This window comes from Calonectris borealis, chromosome 8, assembly GCF_964195595.1.
Source record: "Calonectris borealis chromosome 8, bCalBor7.hap1.2, whole genome shotgun sequence".
Taxonomy (NCBI): domain Eukaryota; kingdom Metazoa; phylum Chordata; class Aves; order Procellariiformes; family Procellariidae; genus Calonectris; species Calonectris borealis.
This window is the reverse complement of record NC_134319.1, coordinates 8,782,411-8,808,905: the sequence shown is the minus strand read 5'-3', so window position 1 is coordinate 8,808,905 and position 26,495 is coordinate 8,782,411. Positions and strand designations below refer to the sequence as shown.

The 26,495-nt window shown below is 37.7% G+C and overlaps 1 protein-coding gene across 3 annotated transcripts in view; it reads right to left on the bottom strand.

Moving 5' to 3' along the window:
• The window catches only part of LOC142084804 (BEN domain-containing protein 5), a 971,351-nt gene that overhangs the window by 562,975 nt on the left and 381,881 nt on the right, over positions 1-26,495 (bottom strand). For all 3 annotated transcript variants that reach the window (XM_075155802.1, XM_075155804.1, XM_075155803.1), the window contains one exon: positions 10,218-10,434. In XM_075155802.1, coding sequence (XP_075011903.1) covers positions 10,218-10,434 — 217 coding nt within the window. The remainder of the gene's footprint in view (positions 1-10,217; positions 10,435-26,495) is intronic.

Sequence of the window (26,495 nt, the reverse complement as noted above, 5' to 3'; positions counted from 1 at the left end):
GGAGTAGTATCGCTATTCTTGTTCTAGCCATTACCTTTCAGATTTTGAAATATTCATTATGGATTAATATCTATGCACAGGTCTAAGACAAATCTTGATGTGCCTCGCTGTATTGCCACCATATCTCCTATTTTTCCCACACAGTACCATCAACCTCTGTTTTAGTCTTCATCTGTTAATCTATAAAGTACCCTTAATCAGTCATCTCTGACATTCCTATAAATTTTCCATCAGACATAACACCTTACTGGCCATTTTTCATTCTCAGGAGGCAAATAAGAAAAACAGACCTGAGGTCTTGAATCACATGAACTGTGCAAAATAGCAGACTCCATTTCTAATTATTTTCTTGAGTGCCAGGGACCATACTTTGAAGAGCTCAGCAGTCGCAAATAGGGCCTGTTTCCAAAACATTAAACTTCTTTTTGGTGTGTAACTATCAAAAGCTGGGCTTCAATTTTGTGTATCAGGACTTCTGAAAGAAGTAATTTGTATTTTCAGCTTATCAAAACTGTACGTGAAAATGTGCGAGTGCCCCAGACAGACAAATCGCGTGCGCTGTCCATGGTCCTGACAGCGATTTGACGACTCGATACTGAAGTGAAACCCCATCTAAACTGTTTAGGGTGGCTAAGCTCCGAAAATGAATACCAAAGTCTTTACCACAGGCTGCTTCTAAGTGATCCAGATTTCTGCAATAGTCTCCTTCCCTATAAAATGACACTATAGTCAGAAGAATGTTATGAATTTTAACTCAGTGACATTTATGCAATGTTTTGGAGGCTGTCAGAGCAAAAGTTCTAAAAGAATCTGGGTTTTCTTTAATGATAGGCATAAGACTTTCCCCCATTCCATGCTGCAGCTTTCATATGTGGAGAGGACTAGTTAATATTTTAATTCTAAACAACTTAGATTTGAAAAAAAAAAAAAACAACCAAAAAAACAACCTTTAAAAATGTACAGCTGTTACTAATGAACTAAGAAGCTGATTAAAAATATCATGATGGGTATTGATGAATTATTATAATCAACCTTAATGCAGAAAATCTAAATGGAAAAGAAATATATGTATTATAAAATCCTGAAGTCTTTAGATTTTGAGAAAGTAACAGTCCTCTTAAAATTTAACTAATTAAGACTAAATTGGATGCAATTAATGGGAAATTCAAAATAAAAGGGAGCAAACTGATTTCTGAAATTGATTTTTATTTTGTGCATACTTATGAAAATTCCTCAAATGGATGGTACCTCTCCTTTGTCTTCCTCCATGTTACACATTTATTAGAACATCAGATAAGGTAGTTCAGAAAAACGAACACTTTCTGTAGAAAGGTATGTCCACAATTCTAGGGAATTCTGAGTGAAAACTTTTAACTGTGGGCCTAGGGCTGAATTTTTTTCACTGAAAATGTCATGTAACTGAGACCTTTTCAATCTGTGTTCATTTTCTCAGATTGTTCTCTGCTGCCACAGTATGGTGCTCAGCTGCTGTTTGAAAACATGAAAAAGAGGATCTTTACCAGAGAATGCAGTTCTTTTCATGTACCAATGTGATTGGTTGCCATGTAAGATCTCTTTTAAAGAGTATTAAAAAGGCTTTAAGCTGTATCTTATATTTCCTAAGAAGTGAAAAAACAGTTTTCAATTAAGTACCTACTGCTTTACATTAAAAAGCTCCTGTCTCCTCATGCTACTTGTATGTTATTTTGTCGTCAAAACAAAGATAAATATTGCTTTCAGTATTTGTGGATAATAGCAGGAGCTAGCATTTTCTAGAAACACACTCTTTCTTTTTTTCGGTACTATTATGATTTTCTAAGATAAAATACGTTTGAATGTAACATGATGTCTTAAAATAAGGATGGCACTAGCCTCCCTTACATGTAAGTTTGATGTCCTTCATTGCACTATTCTTTGATTCAAAAATGCTTTCGTAACAGTGCAGAAAAGTAAGGGCCACTAAAACCACACTGCAATCAAGAATGGATTACAGGCTACATACAGTACCTCCCAGCAACGCGTTCTAGAAATCCATTAGGTTGTCATGAGTCTTAGTTCTTCTAGTCAAATTATATGTATTCAAATACTTGGGGTCAACAGTAAGCATGCACTTAGCCAGCTTGGGCCACCTGTACTACACTTCCTTGGTCTACATTATCTTATAATCTGCATCAAAATCTTTTCTTATTTCTTTATTTTCTCATTCCTATGTGACATACAAGCTGAAGTCCTTTTAGAGCCAGCTTTCAAGGCTTTATCAAGAGATAAAGTCTTACTGAACATGTGCATAGCAAGGACAAAGAACTCCAGAATTAGCATGGATCTCTTATGCAGGCGGCCTCAAGTGCACACCTTACTCCTACACTACAAAAAGGACTGCTGAGCAATGGTGGGATTCACTTTACACACCGACATTCAGCATATTTATAGAGAACTGCAAAAAGGACTGCAGAATACATTACCTGAACCAGCTTCTCCAACTAGACATGGACAAGCGATGAAATATCCAAAAATGAGGTGACAGACAAATAAATGCTTCCTTAAATCAAACTTGAGACTACTTTTCATTTGCTGAGTTATTTTGTTATTATCTATTAGGTATGTACCATTACAAGAGGAAAGATGAATCTGAAGGGAGGGTGCAGGAAGGTACGTAGAAACCTCAAACGCTGACTGAATGTGACAAAATTTTGTTTGTTTATTTTTGAATGGTTTATTTGTTACATTATGTTTAAAGTGGGAGTAAACAGCTCGCAGTCTTACACACAAGTCTTAAAAATCTTGTGCAGTGGGAATTTTGTAATACTGGAAAGTTGTTTGAAAACATATCTACCTTGTTGTGAATTTGTTTTATTCTTAACACTACACAAGGGGTGAATGAAGTCACAGGCCAAATCCATTGGCTACCAATGACTGGCAAGTAAATTCTTTCCATATCCTACAACCTGATCTCTAATTTAGCTCTCAGCTTCAGTGGTGGCAGTGTACTGTAGGTAAAGGTGAAACGTTAGACAAGCAAGCCCCTGGGAGCTTATTAAAACAAATATTTAAAAAGAACTGAAATATATAGCCAGATCCATTTACATTTATATAAGACTGAAAACATCATTACTCCTCTTTACTTTGTAAGTAGGTTTGGCTGGAAACACTGAGAATCTGGGCTTAAAGTCTAGGTTTGTTTTGTTTTTTTGGTTTTTTTTTTATTCTGTAGTCATGTTGTTATAATGGTAGTACAAGATAACGGCAAAACATTAGGGCACCAGGCCTTGATCTTGCAAAGTGTTGATTGTTCTGACCTTGAAGCTTAAAGGCATTTTTACACACATTTAACTTGATGCCATGAACTGTGCCAGTGACTTCAACAGGACTATTTAACATGCTTAAGTTTAAATCTATGCTTAAGTGTTTTGCTGGATCAAAGCCACAATGCTTGGTTTACACAAATTATGTAAACAAGATTTTGCCTAAAGTATTTTGAGATTTTAATACATTTATTATATAGCTAGTATAAAGCTAAATCAATAAATAGTTCTTTCTTTGGTTAAATTAAAAGGCATAAATCCAAATCCTTTGGACTGAGCAGACTTTAAAATCGTTAGATAAGTGTTCAGTCCCAAGGTCTCAGCCCTACAGGTAATCTGGGCCAGGCTAACCATCTTCTACATGGGTCTACAGTCAAAGAATGAAGATTAAAATACAACTCCAGCCCCACAGATGCATTACAGTCACCACTCAGGAGATCTAAATAGAAACCAACTCAAACGTAGTCAAAATCCCAGCAGAGTCAAAGCAGTAAAGTGCTACGGGGCAAATGTAGCTAATAGCTCCACATAGCACGATTTCCCCTACATGCAAGTACATTCAGCGTCACTATCAACATGGTAATTATTGCTTAATGCTGTGCTACAAAAGAGGGAAAACAAATTTCTGTAAATGGATGTGAAAGGAGAATGAATGTATTCCAGGGTTTACACTGGTTTCTAAGGGCCATACATATCTGCAAAATATCTGCATGTCCTTCAGGGCTACTAGGTAAATTTTAAAACCATAAGAAGCTTTACATTGGTGTATACACAGGACCTCAGACTTGCTTTTTTGATGGAATGATATTAATCGGTTGTACGATGTTATTTCCCAAGCACCAACAAAAAAGGAGTTCTAGTGAGCAAGGTACTAAACACGGAAAGTAAAATAGGTGCTCCCTGTCCCCAGAAGCTTAGGGTGCAATAACTAAAGGCAGCTACCCAGATCTGGGGGTTGAACTGACTGTGTGGTCAAAGACAGTTTGTTTCCTATTGGAAAGCTATCACACTGAGCTGTCTGGCACCCGACCAAGCAGTAGAAAGTGCTGAGGACAAGAATGAGTAAAATCTGCCTTTTATCTAAAATCTGCCATTGCCACGAAACAAGACCCTGAAATGCCTTCCTGCACCTGGGTGTTATTTCAGGTATGTCAGGACAACTGACTAGGTCATTAATGTTTCCTCTCCAGGTTGAAGCCTGGACAAACCACATATTATGCCAGCTTCTCTGGAAATGCGGGTGTACGTATTAGAGGATGGAGCAAACAGAGAGCACAAAAGACATAAGGACAGGGAAGACAGGCCGTAGACGAGGATATGAAGTTACATGAAATGGCACTGAGATGGGGATATTGAGTGCACGGAAGAGAACATGACTACCTTGTGCAGTCCTGGTATTTAAAAGACCTAACAGCTATTTTGGATTTTCCCTTCACAACTCAGAGAGATAACGGGAATGAATGGGAAAAAACAAAGCAGAATAAGTAACATAAGAGCAGCAAACAAATGCCACAACTTTCTTCCTGTAGTTAGCTTAGGAAAGTATAAACTAAATGGAAAGAAAAGAGAAGGTTAAGTTTGAGGCAAAGAAAGGGCAAGTGTGGAGTGAAGGTGAGATGAAGAGCCTGACATGGAAATGGAGAGCCGTGAAGCAAAAGGCCGACCTGCACAGCTACAGAAAGTCCAGTGAAAACTTCAGAAAGGTCACAGACTTTCCGAAGGTTTCCCTGTTTCCCTTTCATAGGATGAAAGGGTGCAACCTGGGACCTATGCATGAAAACAGTTTGTATAGACTAACACCACCGCCTATAATTCATTTACTGTCATTTCAGGACGTTTTCTTCTTATAAAGTGGATCATAACAGTTTTTCTGCAGGTGATTTCTAAGCTCAATGGATTCTTTATGCTCAAAGTTTCTTTTTTGTGAAGGTCCAAGCAGTTTTTTTCCTAAGAGTTTTTAAATGGACAAGGGTAGTTATAAAATGTGAGCTGCAAAATTGACTTAAGATTTGAATGCTTCTTCCCAATTTAAGATTTTTTACTTATAGTTAGATAAACAACAATCTATGCAAATCCTTCTAAGAATTATTTTACTATATGAAACAGTGCTCTTTCTGGAATTTAAGAAATAACCAGCTTATACATTTAGTAACCTTGCACAATATTAACTGTAAATAATGATCTTATTGAGCTTGTTTTTCTAAAACTATATATTGCTGCCAACTTAAACCGAAGTATTTCTTGTTTTTACCATGACCAGTTCTATATATCCCACAGACGGATGGCAACTTTTAACAGTAACATAGTTTTGCCTATCTTTCCTTGTCTATGATTCCCACAAGCCAGTTTATCTCCCAGAGCTTCCTTTAAATTCTAACACAGAAATTTTCCTTAAAACTGGTGGTATAGAATAATTCCCTGTTATTTTTCGTGTTATTTATATAATTTCCCTGATAGCACACTGGGCTATTATATACTATAAATCATATTTTATTTGAGAAAGAACTTTTGGTGGTGTTATTTTTAGGTCCAACACTACTTCTGCTGATATCCAACCCAGCTAAGAAAATAGCCGTAGGAACATTTAAAATCTCACATACAGTTTTGGGATCACATCCATATTATGAATGCTATGGAAACAGCAGTACTATATGAGTAAATAGATACACCACTGAATAAAAAGAATGTGCCCTGAACATACATGTAGGTACACTTTTACATTCTAGAGAAATGAGAAGTTGGATTTACTTTTTTTAAGCATTATTTCTGTGGCCTTTTTCAGACCAAGTAAATTGCCACAAATTGCATTTAGATGACATTTCAACCTAGTTGCAGTCAGAACCATTGGAAAGTACAGAATCTGATACCAACGTGATTTCAAAGGTATGATACATCACACTGAAGCCTGTGACTTCTATTTTTTTGAAGACAAAGAGTATACTTTTCTTTTAGAGAACTGTTATTACATAACCTAACGCTGAACATAGAAATGGGAAATTTAACCTTAGAAAAATTGTCTATTTTTTTTTGCTTCATGCTTTAAAACAGTCATAACTGAGCAGTTAAAAATGGACCAGTAGATATCAGTAGAACTGATCAACTATTTTTACTGGGGTAGCCAGTCATTTAGACAGTAAATAAGGGATATTTGATCAATGAACCAGCAATGTGACATCTGGTGTGCAGTTTCACAGACTCAGGGCCTCATTCTGATCTCTCTGATACCAGCATAAATCAGGAGTAATTTACGTAAATTAAAAGCACGCACCAAAGTAGTGTGGAGTCAGAATGAAGCACCTTGTGTTCCAATCTGTTTCACTCAGTATCTCATGTCTGATTTAAGAGATTGGCTCACTTACAGAGCTCTATATTAGACATATTGCCTTCTTGTTTTAAAATATGTATGTTTAATATTTAATTCAACAGAATTCCATATTCCAGTCTCTGTGTACTGTGGAAGTCCCTTTGAGGCTTGTGGTTTGTGTGTGCAGTTGCAGTTCTCCTCAAGTGTAATTTGGAAGCACCACTGCCTAACGGGGTGAAAGAAAGTAGCTTTCTCCCATTAATCTTGGCTCTCTTTTGAGTGAGTACTGAAAATATTGCCAAGCCAGTGGTGATTTGTAAAGTGGGCTGTAGGAGCTGAGCCAGGCTCACCAAAACTCGTTCAATATAGTATGTGTGACATTGGAATACTTGTAGAAGTACAGGTCTCATCAATTGTCCACACACTTCAAGTATGCACAGCTAATTTAGACTACCACCTTCAAATGATGACACACTTAAAAATTTTGCCAACTCTGAAATATTGTTTATAATGCTACACATAACTGTAACTGCACATGAAACAGTGTAAGTATCATAAAATAGGTACTGTAAATGTAAATTGAGCCTGTGCTTATATTTTCACAGAAATATAAAAATTCTTTTTCATTATATTATGCTGTACAATATTGCATAATATATGCCAAGATGACAGACACATCAATAATATGCAAAAAACTAATTTCATAGTTGTAAAAAATGCTCACAGATTTTGAAGTTATGATCTGTTGGGACAAACCATAGAAAGTCTGAAGTTACTTAAGGCCAACAATGGCAGAATGAAAATGGCAGTTTAAATGATACCTGGGTGACCATCATAGCTAGCTTGCAGGAGAGACTATTTTCAAGACCATTTGGCACATCTAGACTTTGGGATAGCTCCCTCAAGTAAAGAATATAAACATTAAAAGGTCAGAAATAGAACAGCTAAGTTATCCATTCACACTGGCAATGGGAATATTTGCCATTTGGCTCTGAACCACTTTGCCATTCTGCATCCTAATGACAATTACATGTCCCATACTGATATTTCACTTTCAATTTTCATAGAATTAGTGAAAGTATTTAAGGAGTTAATGGAGGCATAGTACTTTCTTTAGAGAAAATATGAAATTAGATTAGAAATTAGATTGCCTTGAAAACATTACATGCAGCAAAATGTGCACTCAGAAAGCCTTCAGGAGTAATCATCTAAGCATGGTTTCTTGTGACTTGCATTCTACTGTTCCACGACAAAGAAAAATAAAAAACCCCAAGATCCGTGGCGAGATTCTGTTGTCTCCAGGAGGCACAGCTCAAAACTTCATAATCCAGGAGAACTGACATTGTTTCAAACCATTCTCCATCCTTACAATCACAAACTGCTGCAAGGAGCTGTAAAATTCCCCTGGAATGAAGCGGGGTGTATCAGTGGCTACATGGCAGCTCGACAGATATGCCACAGCCTTCCCCTAACATGCTACCTTGCTTCAGCCCCGTGCCTGAGGACTTCAGAGTTTGTCCTCAGACTGCACCTTTAAGTTACCTTCCACCATGTGCTACCAAGGGTATCGTCCCTTTGCCAGGAATAGAGCTTTTAAGGGTCTCTTTATGCCAATCTGATTCCTCTTATCTTACATAAGGGGCCAGAGCAGGGACGGAGCTCGCTTTCTTAGCTCTAAATCTATCCTATATGGCACGCAATTCTCTAAAGTACAGCCAGCTTCTGCTTTGATGAAGCACTGTGCAGTGAAGACTGAAGGATCCTGTTTTTCACCATTTAAAGATGTATGATAGCAACAAAGCTCTATGTTAAAATATTTAACTCGCAGAGAACTTATGGAAATTGTCTATTCAAGCTCAGCAAAGACATTAAATTACCAAGCTGTTCTAGGACAGTTGTGTGTGGAGAAAAGCCAGAAATGCTCTGAGATTGTAATGTTACTTACAAAGATTACAGCATGAGCCTGATTCAGAAGCTTTTTATACAGATCAGCATGGTGAGCTGCAAAATGTTACAATATCAATTTCTGCAAAACATATTTTGTGTGTACATATAGATATAAAATCTGGACTTATACACAGCACGTTTCCTGCCACATTTTGAATGGCATCTGTTTGTTTAGTTTGCTGAAATATGAAAAATACTATTTAGCAACTACTGGTAACACAATGTTAACAAGATTTAAGACTATAGCTCTGTCTGTCAAAATGCAGATAAAAGACAAATCCTTCTATCACAGTGTTTTAATCAGTCAGATCAGGGTTTTGATGAATATGCAAATGTGTCTGTTTATACACTATTTTCAGAGTGAAAGGAAACAAATTCAGTTTCATTATAGAATTAATGACAGCTCTGTCCTCTAAGATTAATAATTAAAACCCTACACACATTAAAATGATAGTACTCCTTTCTCCCATCCTCTGAAGATTTTCCTTTTCTATTTTTTTTAATATCCCTTTCCCTTATAATTGTTTGTCCCTCTAATTGGAATGATTAATAATTAATACCAGTTCAGGGATATGTAATAGTCATCTTTAGAACAAGAACTGTACTTAACTAACAAAAGGGTTAAAAAAAGCCTTCTTTTGTTAATTCTGTTTTTACTCTTCTCCATAAGTTAATTTTTTCTTCCAAGTTTTATGCCACCATAGGGATCTCAATGGCCTGCTCTAATGCTGGAAGCCTTTTCTTCATTCCAGTGCAGGCTATACATATGATTTCAATCTGAATTTCACAATATATGCTGGGATTCTTTTTAAAGCCCCAGCTGCCGGGATCAGCAGCTTTCATAGAAATCGCAGCTTTCTTTTTCTGATACACACACTACAAGTTTAGACCAAATCAAATCTCAGAGAAAAGATTAAGAATGTGGGACAAGTGCACTATAAAATCTGAGAACGCAAAAGGAAAAAAAAAAAACAACCCAAGATTCCAGCTATTACTTTTTAATCTGATGATTTCTGAGTTGATATGGAAGTGGCTGAGTCATGCTTTCCAAATCCTCAGGACAGGCAACATTTCAGAGAAAGGTTACAGCAAAGTGAGCAGAAGTTCAGCCTTACCATTAACCCTCCTTCCTGCACCAGAAGAACTATCACATTTCATTTTCATGTGGCCACTAAGATCTATACTGAGACCACTAAACCCCTTTTAATTTCAAATCACCAAAGCAGACATTTTAAGAGTAAGTAAAACAGGTAGTTTGTGTATGTTTTGCATTATTTTACCAAGAAAAGCTATACTCTAGTTCCATATTTTCTTCTGAAGAGAAAAGCTCTTCCAGAAAGACAAATGGACAGAGTACTCTAAAAATCACATTTTTTCAATAAAGCTGTTTCAGTTTCATCTTTTAATGTCTTTAGAGGTGAATTGATCCTACATGGGAATTTAGCATTGCCTTGCATATCACAAAGGAAATATTTTATGTGAAATTAAATTAGCATTTGTCTATATTTCACCGTGCAGGTACGCTACCTCGTGTGTCATTGATAGCAGTAAAACAAATGTGCATGTGTGTAGTTTAGCAGGGATGATGAATTATACTCCATAAGCATTTAAGGGTAGACATTCATAATGAAGCCTGCTAGTTGGCAAGCATGCCTATTACTTACCACACTGAGTCCTAGCAATTCTCTGCAAAAGTAGTCCATGTTCCTCCTTTGTAGGTTGTCAAGATAGTGCTGAAGGCGAGTATAGGTGTAGGGATAGCAGTAAGCAAATTGGTAGGTGTCATCCTCTCGGTCAAAGCAAAAAGCAAATGACATGACATAGTTCTTCCTGTGGTCTGGGCAGCGATAGTAATACACGTTTTTAGAGGGTATTCTTTGCCTAAAAAACAGAAACAGCATATATATACATTGACAAGTATATGTCTTTTGACATAAGAAATCTGAAAAAAAGGCTATGTGAGATTCAAATTTCCTCTAAAGCAAATGAAATGCAACAGCTTGAACAGCTTAGGAGCTGGCGAGCAGATCCCGGAGCCTGCGTTTCGGAGCGCTCATCCAGACAACCTCCACGCCAGGGGCCCGCGCACGGCACGGCTACTGTGCCGGTGTGCCAGTCGCCGCAGGGACTGCAGCCCTCTCCAGGTGCCCAAGCTGACAGAGTCACCATAGCAGGGGAGAGCATCACCCAGCCAGGGAAACCCACTCCCAGGACGCGAAGAGGATGCGCAGGCAGTTAAGCTATCCTCTACTTCGCTGTCAAGCTGGTGCAATCTCATACCACCACGCAGGCTTCAGCCAAACCTCTGGCTGGAGCGTGGCTACATCCTTTCACACAGGCCTAATTCACCAGCACAGAGGCGAGACATAATTGATGAAGGAATGTCAGTATAAGGCAACATTGACAGAACTGTTACTGAAATTCAGGACATCTTTATATTTTTATTATCCTTAGTAGTCAGGGTATGTATCAACACCTAGCCAATGAATGGAGGAAAAGATAAATTCTTGAGGTGAAAAAAAACCCAAAATCCAAACAAAAAACTTAGGTATGGAAAATAACCTGGTCCTAAATTAGAAAGCAAAGGAGAAAAGGGTATTTGGTCCTGTTCCAAATTGGATTGCTGCCCTCCTCGAGAGTTCTGGCTTATAGTGCTGACAAGATAAAAATGAATATACATGATGGTAAATAATTATAATGGAGACATTTATGTCATTGTTATCACGCTGGTATCTGTTTAACAAATAACAAATGTCTGCCTGACATCTTTCACCCAACTCCAATTATTCTGTTATTTCTCAACAGAAATGAGTAACATTTCAGAGGTGGGTCAAACACTTGTCCTATGGACTGGAGGTGTTCAATATTTCTGTTTGTACTCTTTCTTCATTTCGTAGATGGATTTTCTAGCTTTATTAAACAGGAGATTCTCTAGTCATGCCATGCACTTGTAATTTGATGTAACTAACTTACCAGTCATGTTTGGCAACAAAACACTATGGTCCTGCAGACTCTAACTGATTCAATTACACAACATTATAAACAGGTCTCGTCTAACGATTAGAGCAGATCTCAGCTAAACTAAGATCATGGTGAGGGAAAATATAATAAGATTTACAGACATAGCAGTAGTAATGTGCCTCTTTGTAATAGTTCCGAGAAGCTGGTCTACTGCAGAGCATCAGTTTTGGCCTTTCATTGCTAATATGAAATAGAGGACAAAACCCTCTCATTATGCAGAAGTACGTGTTTGCCAATTAGCAGCAGTTAAGGAGTCTGATCAGCAAGACTCAGGAGCTACAAAGAGAAACAGAAAGGAATTGAGATGTTCTTGAAAAAGTACAATAAAGAGCCAGTGATGCAGTTAATTAGACTTGAAATAAGAATTTATTTGCCCCTTTTATTGCTCTGGTTCTTGAACATTCAGGGCTTCAGGAATTTACTTCAGCATTTTTGGTTAAATAAGACACTTGCTTATCCCTAAGATCTGAAAATTATTTTTAAGCCACAAATATGAAGGACAGAAAAACAATTCTTTTAATTTTTTAAAAAAGTATCAGTAGGGAAAAATGCCACCAGCCGTCTGCATGCAGTACCCTAACCTAATAGGTTTCTCCAGTATCTTAACATATTTCTATCATTTGCCCTTACTCTGGAGTGCTATAGGACATCCCTCATTTGATCTCAAATCAAGCAAATGATATGGCAGTGGGTAAATGTATTCTAGCTCCCAGTCCTCAAACCATAATGCAAGTTTAAACAGTATGTTGCTGAGTTGTTGAACTTTATTTGTTTCCAAATTAGCATGGGAGAAATACTAAAGGACAAGCCTGACTTTATGCTATAAAAATTTCATGTAAAATGAGACCAATAGGAGGAAATTCAGGATTTTAGAAAGGCTAATGCTAATTGAAATTCATCTGCTGATAGTTAATGTTTAAATGACACATAGTTCTCCTTGGTTCAATAACTTTCTACTTTTAAGCAAGTTGAAGACAACTTTGTTAATGTATTAAAGACACTTTTGATATTTCATTCCCTTTCCCCTTCATTATAGAAGCTAAGCATCTGTTTTATTATCCACTTTGACACATCACTTTATGGCTGCATTTGGCTATTATGGCTAATCTTGATTTCTAGGACATCTGGTATTGACATTTCACTATCTGGTGTCTGACACAACAGCAGAAACCATCCTCAGTTCCTAGGTTTAAATTCACCCTCTGAGGGCAGAAAGTGCCCAAACTCTTAATTCAAACCATATCTTCCAAAAATAATTATAATAGTACTCCTGTCACTGCTAATCTATTTTTATCTCTCTAGCACTTTGTCACTGCTAATCTATTTGTGAGTCATATAGAGAAAGAGAGTTAGTGTTTAGATACCAACAACACATCTTACACACAGGAGCCTAATCAGATTGAGATCTTATCAGGGAATTAAAGAAAAAAAGGGAAAGAAAAAGAAAGAAAAGAGACACAGTGCTAGATATCACCAACTGAGTTTTTGATAACGAAAAGACATTGCTCAGTTCTTGAATTAACCTTTGTGTCCTAGACGCACTATTGTTTACTCTTTCCCTTTTTTGTTCTATGCCTTCTGGAAAAGGACACCCACACACTGTGGCAGCAGCTGCTCCTATTAATTTAAAGCTATTACAAAAATTAAAATTAAACCCAATTACTTTGGCTGGTTTATAGCCGGGGAACGGCTTAGTCTGATTGTTCCCTCTGGTTATGGACAAAAACAATATTCCTACCTACAGGCAGCTGCCAGTGGAATACTAATGCATCTAGGGCCTGGCAGGGACAGATGCAGAATGCAGAGTCTAACTGCATTTCTTACTAGAGAAAAATATCTTATCATGGATCTGCAGAAATGCACCAAGTTCTTACACTGTAAGTCACAATGAAGCTGATTTGTAGTTAGAGGTAGGAAAGCAAAATGATGATAGAAAGCTTAATGCTCAGATTTGTCATTTTGCACTTCCAGGCAGCTCACACTAAGAAATGCACCCTGCTAATTGATACACAACTGCCTGGATTTCGGCGCTTCTGAATGGTTACTTAAAGGAGAACCACCCCAATTCTAAGTACAGCCACAGAGCATAACATGCAAGCAACTAGTTTCCAGTTTGTTTTTAGAAATATATTTACAGAAATGAAGCTTGACATTTTACATCATTTTGAAACAATTTCAGACTGCCTAGTCTTAAAGATAATGCAAAATTCTTTCTGTCAAAAGAAGAAGGAAGCACGGAAATGAAGATTTCCTCTCTATCTAGACTCATAGTCCAGTGCCAGTCAAAGGCTTGAGCCAGCGGGTTTGAGTGTCTCGTCCTCCTATCCGACAAGGTAGCACTCCCAACCTAGCAGATTTCTTACTCCAAGGGTGAATGCACATGTGCTTGACTATTCCTATAGGTTTGCTACATTGCAGCCTGGAGTCAGGACATTTACTCTGTTTTGGTAGCATGCAATAAGATCAAATTTGTCAGTTCACAAAAAAAAAAATTGGAGTCCTCATTCAGTCTCAAACACCTGATAACTTCAGAGGCCCCAGGATTTTACTCTTTGCTACTACAACGGGCGGTGAGGGGTATTACACATAACTGAGCCTTGAAAATTTTATTCTAACTATACTTCTACTTTGAACATAATTTTAATTTCAACTCTAATAATTTTGATCTTAAAGGCAAACTTTATTATCCGTTCTGCTTTTTTTTTCTCTGCTCATTTCCCTTTGAAAATTGGGAGTTAATCAAGACTTTGGGGAACAAACACTGGGGGGTGGCAGGAGTGCTGGTGTGTGGCATCTATCTTTAGCACATAAGGGTGCTAATCAAATCCTTTTGTGGTACCGCAACACAAATAATTAGAAAATAACAATCTTTGGAGCGCTTTTCCCCCGCTATTGCATGACCAAAGCAGGGAGCTCTTGCCCAGCCAAATTCCCAATGACTTTAATGAGCAGCCTAAACAGTCTTTGGACCGCTTTTAGTATGGCACTCATGAAGTAATTATTCAGTTCCTTGCCTCTACAGGATTGGGTTAGACATATCACAGTCAGTAGACTTCAAAATAAAATGATGATCTTTGGAGGAAAAACAAAAAGCTGCAGGTGCTCTAAAAGATCAATGGCCAAAAGAAAAATTAAGTGATCTGACTTGTAGAGAAATGCTCAAGTGAATCTGATTGCGATGTAGTGTTACCTGTGGTGACACACTGTGGTGATCATTTTCAATTGCCATCAATTTGCAGATGGAGGGATACAACTTAAAAATTTTATAAATTTCCAAGTTTGCGTATATAATTCAAAGAGGTGGGCTTGAGTCACAATCTCAGAGGAAATGATGCCTAAATTTTAAAGACATTTGAAGCACAAAACCTGATTCTGATTCAACTTTGGAAAATAACCTTCAGGTATTTATTGACACTACCCAAAATACTAGATCTAGCTACTCCTTCTGAGTGTTCAAATTTTATTCTTAAAGGTGGATGACCTGCAAGAAATCCAACAAACTCTGGAGAAAATATAAGGAAGTTAATCGTGCACCGCAAGCTCCTCTTCTGGGAGGCAGCCCTTTCAAATTGAAGGCCTTCCTGACTTGTTTCTCTGTTAGTCTAAGCCATTATTTTTCTTCTTGCTTATTCTTGTTGACAAGTGGAGCTGACCATCTTAAAAATTCCTAGCTTACTTGTGACAAAATAAGTTTGTAGGGTCTTTTCTTGCACATAATTTTATATTTGATTCACAGAGCATGGAGTGACAGTGAATATGTCAGATGGTGTTAAATATTGTTTACCGATAACGGAATGGGTTTTGGCACAGCTAACTCAGTTTCAGACACTGCAAAATAAGTCCTGCTTTTATTCTTGCTTATATATATTAGAATGTTCTCAAAATATTTTTATCATTTTTAGCAGTCTACTACGCACCTCAAGGTTTTCCACCTCTACCAATACCTGGTTTCTTCTTCTTAAGTACAAAAATCAAAATATTGTGTAATTCAATGGCTTTCATAAAAATCAGGAAATCTACATATTAAGCATACAGCTTCTAAAAGTTAATCTTAATTGAAAAAATTAAGTAATCTCTATAAAGATTGCTAGGGAATTCAAATAATAGTGAACTGTAAAAAGATTGCTTGTAAACCCGCTGCATTCTTTACAACTGCAAGGGGAAAACACTGAGGTTTTTACTATTTTTTTTCTCTAAAACTTAATCAAATAATTAAGCAATGAGAAGATACATTTAATTTTTTTGGAGAATTTCTGCATTTTAAATGTTTGTAATAAACATGGTAAAACTTCATCAGTGCTAGTCTAACCTGGCATATTTTTTTTATAAGACCTGCACATCAGACAAATCAGTTCCATTAGCTGATACTAAGATAGAGAAAATATCCTGAAAGTACATTATTATTGGTTTAGAAATTGAAAGCCAAAACCTAAAAACAGATTCGCATGAGCAAATGTTATGAGAATAATTCCCCACACTTCATACATGCTTGGATACATTCAGGGGGAACTTAATAAGAAAGGTTTTTAACAAAACTGTATCTTTAACATAGTGCCATGTTCTGACAAGGAAAATTCAGTGACGAGGAGAAACAACAAATAAAAAATAGCAGAGGGAAATGTCCTTTGTCCTGTGTTTGCAAAATACCTTACAGAAATGTGGTCCTTGCCCATAGGCCAACCTTCTAGGTCCCACAATAACAAAAACATAATGAAACCATTCTACCTAAAACCAGAGGGAACCAGTTGAAAGTCATTACTCCTAAAAGTAACAAGAAATGCTGAAGAAAGGGCGTACCATGTGGGAAGCATAGTGAAGCAGTATGGAAGGGTCCCTACTAGCAGATCATGATTTTGAGATATAAAGTAATGCTGAAAACCTGTCCCTGGGTTTCTGCTGGCAGAAACGAAATCATCATCCTTCGATTCACTAGAATAAGCATAACATTATGGAAGGGGAGGGCTGCTAAATTATAAGCTGGCAAGAAATAATTTTTTAAATGACTGAATTACTTTTTAAGCAGCTTCATATAATTCAGGACAACACTGCATCCCCGAAATGAAGAGAAATGTTGCTTCAGGTTCTCCAAACCTCAATATGTTGTGGGAGGAGGTTTCCTTCAGTGTTGTCCATCACTCATTGCTCATCTATCTCTCCTAAACATAAAACGTGTTCACGGAGGTCCGGATTTGGCACGGTACCCTCTTTTGACAAAACACTTTAATATGTCTTAGGGGAGCTATCAGCTAATAGCAAAATCCAAAATCTTTTACCAGAAGCATGTACAAGTGGAGTCTCCAGTGGACAAGCAGCCCATTTACCTTCTTTTCTCCCTCCTGCCTACCATTATAACCAAAGCTATACTCCCTCCTCCATCTTTTGCTTATTCTGTCCAGTTGCTAAATCTCAAACTGCAGTGACTTTCCTCTGAAGCAGCAGTTCCAATACTGCAATTATTCTACAGAAACTCTCTTTTAAACTGCAGGGATAATGATCGGTGCTGATTTTTTCTGCTGTCGAAATATGATTTGCCTACTGACCACAGGTGTTCTAGCCATGTATTGCTTCAATAGCAATATCTCTATGCAGTGCTTATAAAGGAAAGAAGAAAGAGAGGGAGAAAAGCTGACTTTCCACAAAAATGTTGGAGCAAGAAAAGAAAACAGTAAAGTTAGCCATACATGTGTTGTGATCCTCTGAAGACCTCATGAATGCAAGAGAAGGATGCAGGAGCCAGCATTTCTGTCCTGAAATGCAGCTACTGGGGAAAAAAACAAACACAGAGTCAAAACAATTTTTCAAAAATACTTAAATTGGCAAATGAGAATTTATGATAAGAAACACTGAGAAGGTAAGGAAAGAGGGAGGAAACAGCACCTCAGAACACTGCAGCACTGCAGTTTCAAAGTTTTTTGGAAGTGATTGAGAAAGATAGCCACAAATACTGTTACAGAAGTGGAGAGATTTAAAAGAATTAAGTCAGCATGAATAATGTTGTACTAGAAAAGGTGAGGACAAGAAATGCTCCACCTCAGCACATAAATCTGAAAACCACATAGCAATGCTTGTCCTAGCTTTGACCTATACCAGACTCTCTGGCCATAAAAGAACAAGCCTACTGGCAACTTCAGAAGACAGTTTGAATATACTGACATCAGGGAGAAAATAAGCATATAAAAAACAGAAGAAAGCCTATCACTAACAGGATCAGAAAGGAAGATAGGTTAGGAGACTGAAAGAAGGAGACAAGACTGGCACACCACAAGCATACCAGCTTCAAATTGGCCAGAAACAAGGTAATGGAATGACTTAGAATAAATGACCTTTTAGGCCTTCCCCTTATCTATTATCTGTGAAAAAAAACCCTGCTTGAGAGAATCCTGTACTGGACAAATTTTAGGAAAGGCTGCTCGGTGAGAAATAGTTCATTCCTATTCAGAATCTCTTCAAATTATGTTTATTTCAATCAGATTTTTCTCTGACAGCCAGTTCAAAGGAATTCCAAAGAATTTCACCAAACAATTTACCCATTAGCATAGTATTTTAGTGTCTTCATGTCTAAATTCAGCATTTTACTCCATTATTCTTTCCTGTCTCCACTATAATCTGACATACAATCCCTCCAGATTATGTTGACTGGAAAACACATTACAGGATCATACAGGCTATAAAACCAAGTCCTTGCAATGTTTGGAGCACGTGTTGGCCTGGGAATGAGGGACCAACCTCAATCCCAAATTCAAGTCCCTGAACTGCAAAACCAGTGGACCACTGGGCCAGCTCTAATAGCCTCTTAGCCTCAATTACCTAATTAGCCTTTTCTTCACTCTCCTCTTCTCCCTTTCCCATCTGTTCATCTATTCCCACCACTCCCTGTTCTTCTGCAAGAATAATTTTTAAAATCTATGTTAACTTCATTTAGGTTAGTCTCAGGTGACTTCTCCTCTATGCAAGAATAATTTATAAGTCTCATAAGAGCCCCAACTTGAGGAATTATTTCAGTAACATCTGAATTCTGAAATCCATGTTTAAAATGTTGATGATTTCACAGTCTAAATACAAAGTTGAGATTGTTAATTTATGTGATTTTGATGTGAATTTTAACTAACTACCAAAGGAAGAAGATTGGATATGAAATAGGTTTTGACCAACTGTAGCTTGGTTGATACTGAGATGTCCTTAGTAAGATCTGAAACCCTCTGGAAACCTTAGCCTTCCCAACATATATTATTCCTGATAAAAATCAGAGCGTCTCTGATAGCAGATGATGTATGAGCAGGATAAAGACAAAAGAAAACAGGAAATTGTCATCATGGATCAGACTTTGTTAGCTGGGCAAACTTACCCATAATATTATGCTTTATCCTATCCTCTGTCTCCACGCAATGAAGACTGAGTTCAGTAATTCATTTTTAATGTCCCATTTCTTACGCCTTCTAGCACGTTGTTCACTTTTTCTACCATAACAGCATCTGAAATGGCTTCTGTTACGGAACTGCCAACAGCAATGTTCAGTTTTTTTCCCTTCAGTTAGAGGATAAGATTTTTGTGTGGTTTCCTCCACATATTAACTTCTCATTTATCAGGACTGAACCTTCTTTATCCATCTGAGTAACTTGTTTAGATCACTCAGAAGTTTCTAACAGTGTGCTACAGGCTTAAATTACTTAAGTAATTACATCATTTGTAAGTGTTACCACCTAATCCTTCACCTCTCTCCCCAGACCATTAATAAATATATTTAGCATATGACCTGATAGGTAACTTTAAGGAACGCAGCTGCTAGCCTTTTACTGTGATGAAAACTGACCACTTAGCCCTCTGCCTTTTTGTTTCCTTGTCGGTTTTTGATCTATGATGATACTTGCCCTGTCCCCATGTGTGACTACTTAGCCTTTGTAGCAGTGTCTTGTGACAGACTTCGTCACAAGCTTTTAAAAAGTCAAAATACATTATGTCAGGCAGCTCTCCTCATAAGCCTGGTAGCTGAAACCTAAAGGTGAAGAAACATTCCCAGAATTCCCAAGGAGAAAAGGCACCTTGGCATCCGATGGAATCAAAGGGAGATAAACAGGAAAGACTGGTGGGCAAGCCAGAAACACCTTCCTTTGGCAAGTATTGAAGTTATATTTCTGAAGGACATTTCTGTTACAAAGGGAGTTACTTCATCCCATGGAGAAAATGTAGGGAAGTCTAGGCCAACTAACTCTGTCCAAGAGAATCAATCCAGGAAGAGCATGTAGCACCAAAATACAAAGGTTACACCTTAAACAAAAGAGGAGGGAAAAAAAGGAGATTTGAGTTAAAGCCTTCTGCAAGATGTGTGAGTACCAGAACCTGCTTAAGCCTTTCCTATGAACTGAGAGCCTGTACCTGGTTCTCGGCACTGTGCTTACTCTTCCAGGGGCTGAAACAACAAAAACTGTCAGCAGAGGGGTGGGAGCTAATGGGATCGGTGGGTGAGAGCACCCCAGATTGCAGAGCACCCGGAGTCCTGGCTAGCAGAAGCACTATGTGTGGCTAGCAGGGAAGTGTGGAGGAGTGAAGAGCAGCTAACAAAAATGCATCACATCAGGTTAGCATAGCCTCAGTTTGGCTTCGCTCCCCGGCAATACTTGCTAATCTCAAACTGTGAATGAAAGTAGGTGAAAACAACCTAGCGGCCTTGCTAGATGAAAAGACTATTGTTACAATTAAACCTCAGGGATTGGTTATTGTTACTCTGAGCATCTAGCTTGTCAGACTTCTCTTTTCTCCTTTTTATGAAAATATTGTTTATTTTACCATTTGATTCCTTTTTGTGAGGGGGAAAATTCTCTCTCTGAGCACCAGTAAGCTCAGGACTGGTTTCTGGGAAAGGGATGATGTCAGCATGTTTGCAGTGACTCCCATAAATTCAAAGCTGGCCCTTGTTGCTGTCAATCAAGTCCAGGGAAAAAGGGTTATCTTATTCTTTTTATTCTCCTCTCTTTCCCACGTGGCTGCGACCGGGCACTTTCAGAGGCAGGGTGCTGGGCTAGAGGGACTTTTGGTCCAGTATGGCCACTCCTGTTTCTTTTTATGGGCACATTCAGAGTTCTAAGCAATGTAGTGAGACATGATTTTTCTTTGCTGAAGCTGTTCTCATTAAAATCTCTCACATCACGATCTTCCAGGTGTTTTATTATTCCCTTTTAAATTCCTGTTTCGACCATTTGCAATGTGCAGATGTAATGCTTACTGGTCTAAATATAGGATAAACCCCAGATACTTGCCAACCCTCTGGAACAGAGCTTGGTTTTAATGAGAGTGCATATCTTTGTTAGCAGTTCAGCTAATTCATTTCTAAGCTTCTTCAGAATTCTTTTATACATAAATCATGTGGGACTGATGATTTACTGCTTTTTAATTAATCAATTTGCCCCATCTTCTCAATCTCTGATAGTGCCTCATCTTTATTGCCTGAAAAGAACAAGTCTAAGATAGGTACCTCCAGAACCTTGTTTGCTATAAAGACTGATTTATGGTGTAGAACCACCTGATTTCTTTGCATGAAAGCACATAATTTTAAAACATGCACAAGATGCGACAACGTGAGGGCAAATAATTTAAATTCAACATTGCAAACTTTTTATTTTTTCCCCAGGCTACACATCTTGCACATACACAAGTTTTATTCTCTGTTCTCCTCCATAAGCTCCTTCGTATTCCCTCCTTCCACCTTCCTCTGTTAAAAAACTACTTTATAACACCCCCCTATTCTTGAGGGTGTCGCAGAGTAACTATCTCCAAGCATGCTCACATTTCTCCTGCTACAGGGAGAGTCTGTAGGTCTCCCATTTATTGCCCGTACCAGCATGTGGCCTGTTATTAGCAATGGCAATGCTGCATTTCCAGGGCTAAACTTGCATTGTGCTGTGCAGACCTGCCTTTTGCGTCCTTCATTTATCCCTTTCAGAGACAGCACTCAGAGCTATCGTATTAAACACAGTGAGGGGAAAAAAAGAGAAGCCTGGAAGTAAAAGTCTCAGTTTTCTTAGCTAAAAGGGGAACAACAAATATGGCAAGCCCCTCTGTTGAAAGATGAAAGTGAATGCACATGTGCAACGGGACTTCAATACTCTGGCTGACAAGAGCCACAGCTTTGCATACACCCTGGCCCCCAACTCCAACACATGCTGATCTCGATCCCTCTCCCCACTGAGCCCAGCTCCAAGAAGAAAACATGTAGATGGCTCCCTGAGCATTAAATTCTTATTTTAATGATGGGGGGGGGGGCGGAAATCTAAGATTTTCTTGTTACTTAAATTCTTTGCTATCTTATTCACAGCGGTCCTTTTGCCAGCTGATACTGGTTCAGAAATAACCCACACAGGCTTTCTTCCCTAGGTAATAGAGATGAACCCAATGCAAAGGTGTTGGCCTTAGTCTACAGGGGAAATAAACCACAATTCCCTCCTTCTCTCTTTTCAAACATTCCTAGTTGCTGACCCACAGAGTAGTATTGATCTAAGAAGAGACTAAGTATTCTGCCCTCTTAGTCACTTCTTATTTACAGTACACATGGAAACATCCAAGCAGAGGGAGAGCTAGGAGCAGAGGGACCAGGCAGCCAGAAGCAATTGTACACACATGGGATTTCTCATCGTAAACACAAAGATAAAAAAATTAGATGCCGCAATGGTTGGTGCTGTTGAAGACAGGAGAAAATGAAAAATGGTATGTGTTGCACTAATCTTGTTTCTCCAAACTGTATGCGTGATATCAACCAGGCCACTCCAAATTTTTCACAATAATAGTTCCAGCATCATTTTTCTTGATAGCCCTTTAAAAAAATATTCATTTTAGGAAAAGCCTGTGTTTTTTTTTTTTCCTCTACCTGAACAGTCAGTGTCACAAAATGGAGCAACTGCAATCCTTATGCATATTTTAAAGTACTGTCTCATTTCACCGTGCTGAGTTTGTTTAGACTACAAGAGCATTACCTCCTTTACCCTTTTCTGCAATGTAACTAGACATGATGGTGAGGGGAAGGGAAATGTAGGATACATTTTGTTAAATTACACAAAGTTTTATTTAGCCTTGAAAGACTTTTCACATTCTCTTGCTGCTAAAGATAATGACAAAGTTCTAGACACTTTCCTTCCTCTTTACACTATTATAAAACATAGCGAGAGAATATACACGCTGCTCACAGGTCAGCAAGGAGGCTGATACTCTATGAGAGTATGGTATGAACTATAAATGCAACGTGACTCACAACATACAAGTCAATGATCGCTAGTGCAATGCAGAACTTTATGTCTTGCCAACAAAAGTATTTTTTCTGTGCTCTCAGGAAATGTAATCAGTTTAAACAATAGGATATCCTTCCCTCTCTTCTCCCCTCAAAGATTCTCTGAGCCAAATCTTCAGCATGCTCTGGGAAGAGGTATGGAGATTTATAGCAGGTAGCTTGAGCTCCAGGTGATATATATGCACTTGAAAAAACTATGCCTTCGATGATTTCTAGGCACACACTGCAAGGCTCCAGAGAGGTTACTCTTAAAATCACTGTTCAAATGTTTGCATGTCCAGAACCTAATCAATGAGATTATCTGAGCAGATGCTTCACTAGTTGCTACTCCATGCCCATAATCACGTATTCCTAATACTGTGGAATAAATGTGCTGCCATAAGACTTCAAGATGAGGAAAAAGTGGGCAGACTAAACCCTAAAAGAGAGTCTTAGGTCAAAGTCTCTGATAATAAAATTAAGAAAATGAAATACAGAAAAGATCCCAAGATGTTGGGACAGCCTTCTGTGCTTCTCAATATTTCCTGCACTGATAAGCACTAAGTCTAAAATGTAATTCAAATATCAAGTCATACATAGAAAGCTTCAGTGAAAACTCTATGTAAAACAAAATACTATCAATTCTATCAGCTTTGTCTTTCTGTTTTGCAAACGAAATATTAGTGGGTAGCAGTAATGCTCCTCGGTTTGTTTCAGGCTTTTACACTACTATTACCATCAGCACATTAGACCTCCCTGCATACAAGATACTAACCTACAGAGAAGCCAGTAGGACTGTCATGACATTTTACTTTTATTTGAGGTAAGATTTCCAGAGGATTATTTTACATGCGTCTCAGGTACTCATCTGTTTCACATTTTGTAAGTTTGGCCCAAATACTAACTTCCCCTTTAGACAAGTAAGGCTTTGTAGGACTGGCACTCATGTTAAAAATAAAAGTCTATACTCAGCAATAAAGCTGAGGTATTGAAACAATGCATGTAAAAATCTTCCGAATAGTGTCAAGAAGTGGTAATATTTATGCTTAGATAAATAAAAAGGCAGGTGCAAATAAAAGAAAGCAACATATGGGATGCAAAAAGTTTTATAAGCAAATTGTCTTCAAAATGCTCCATATACTGTGTATTTCCAGGAGGAAATAGGACATTGTCAAAACACTTGTAGGAAATGTTTGTAAGAGTACTTGACATATAATTTATATAGCTATCAAGTTAAACACACAAATGGTGAAAATGTAGGTTGTAATAACCCTAAATATTTAAAGGCTTTCAAGCAGGAGTCACAATTTCATATCTGTTGCTTTTTCAGGCTATACTATCATCAAACATTGTCCCTCTGGTCTTTAAGTGGGACAAGAATGTACTGAGGTGTTATATATTCATGCACATGTTTGTGTTAGCTATTATGGCTAGCATTTTAGGAAATTTAGCCATGTAATACTGAAGTAAGATAAAAGGTAAGGTATTTTCACTGTAATAATAGGGAAAATTTGATACACATACACATGCACTTAATTTAAAAAATTACATCAAGCTATTACTTAGCATACTGTTAAAGAATGGTTTGAAATGTTTGTAGAGGGCTTTGCATCAATCTCATTTTGCCTACACTTTTACATTAGTTTAGCTTTAAGCAGATGCACAGTCCTGCTGAACATGAACCACAGTTTTAAATAGGATTCATAAATTAGGGTTAAGCATTAACAGGCAGGAAGGTAGATGCCATTTCCTATTCCATTAATGACTGTAAAAATTCAAGCACAGGAAAAAATATATACTGAAAGGTCTTAAAAGTTAACAGCTAACTTTAAAAAAGGAAGGCCACATGCTATATTAAAACATATGAAAACAGAAGAAAAAAATTATTTCTACGTATTTTCATACACTATTTATATATAAAAAACATACATATGTATTATTTTAAGTTCCACACCTCTAAAAATGAAAATATAAACAAAACAAAAGCTCTTTAAATATATTTATCTGGATTATAACTGGGAAAAAATACGATAAATATTTTTCTTATAGCATTTTCAACTGGATGTGATCATGGTCATATTATTTCTGAATCTCTACCTCAGAAACATTAAACTTGATGTTCATTAACCATGAGGGCCTGGCTAGTTAAACCATTTACAGCAGATATAATACGTGTTCCACACACAGTAATGCTAATGCGGATAATGTGAACCTGCAATATTCCTGCTCTCCAGATCATTAGAGTCTCCCATCAGGAGATAAGAGAGCCTGGTTTGTGTTTGTCCCAGGCTGACTGTAGGATGTGGACACATGTTCTCAAGGGAATGGGGTAAAAGGCCAAGCCATTCTTATAACTCAAGCAAACCAAATCTGAACACAACTTTAAATAACAGATCAGTTTGCACAGTTGCTGCTCTCAACCAGTTTCTAGCACTCATTTATTAGAATACAGTACGGCTTTAAATGACAAGACAGGGCTCTCTCGCAGACAGCCAGTACAAAAACAGCCTATCACTGTTATTATTTTAAAATTACTAGGATTAAATTCAAAATAGACAATATAAATGGATGCAGAAAAAAAAAAAAACAAAAAAGTATTGTTTGAAATTGAAATTACAAACATTGGAAGGGAAATTAAATGACCTCAGGAACAGCACAGACCAACAATAACCCAATGCTTTTGCTTCACAACTATCTACCCAGTGCCTGACAGGCTGAAGGCTCTGATTTGTCAGATGAATGCTGTATCTCAGCGTTTACCCCACAAAAACCACTGATCAGCTGAGAGCTGTTACAGGCATGCAGTGTCCCAGGATTTGCACAATCAGGGTAAGCTCTTCAAAACTGTGTAGGAGAAATGCTGCAAATCCAAAAATGAAGACCTAAGGAAAGGCTTATAAATGCAAAATTTCATACCTCCTGAATGATGACACAAGTAGATCTCTTCTCTCTGACAGTTGCCTGAGAGAGAGCTAATGGAGCTGGCAAATTCATGAGAGATAAGAAAGGCAGAGTAACATTGCCTATTAGAACAACAGATTGAGCTGGAAAAAGCAAACAAGTCCAGCCAGAAGAGCTCATGAGCCTTAAAGCTTTCTGCTTTTCCCAACCAGTTCATTTCGTAAAATATGTTATCTTTAATCCATATCCACTTCATGACTGAGCATACTTGTTACAGGTTAGCTATGCCTTTGATTCCTTCTCAGTGTCTCTCAAGCAAACACTTCTAAACGACTCATCTTACATCTCGACTTTTCCCAGAGTCGTGTCTCATGATTTCCTCCCACCTACTTCCACCACCGTAACACATTTCATCAGCAAAAAAAGCAAAGATCTACCACAGGCTTCATTTTGGAAGCCATGGCCATAAGAGAAGTGCAATGACTTAGAAAATCATCCTAAAATCAGAAGTGTTATCTATTTACTCGAACCTCACAGTCAAAGTAAAGACCTTATGTGTAGCTTAAAACTTGGCATATCCCCTAAATTGTTCTGCCACATTCCTCAGTCATTGTTCACTTTGGGACTATTGCTGTTTCAGATCTGAAGATTTTGACTCTTACTTCCCCCTCCCGAGCTGCAAGAGGAAACGCCTCACAAAATCGTGATGCATTTTTTTTCCCCTTCAAGGCAGAACATTACTGGTTAACCAGCTGACCAGGGAAAC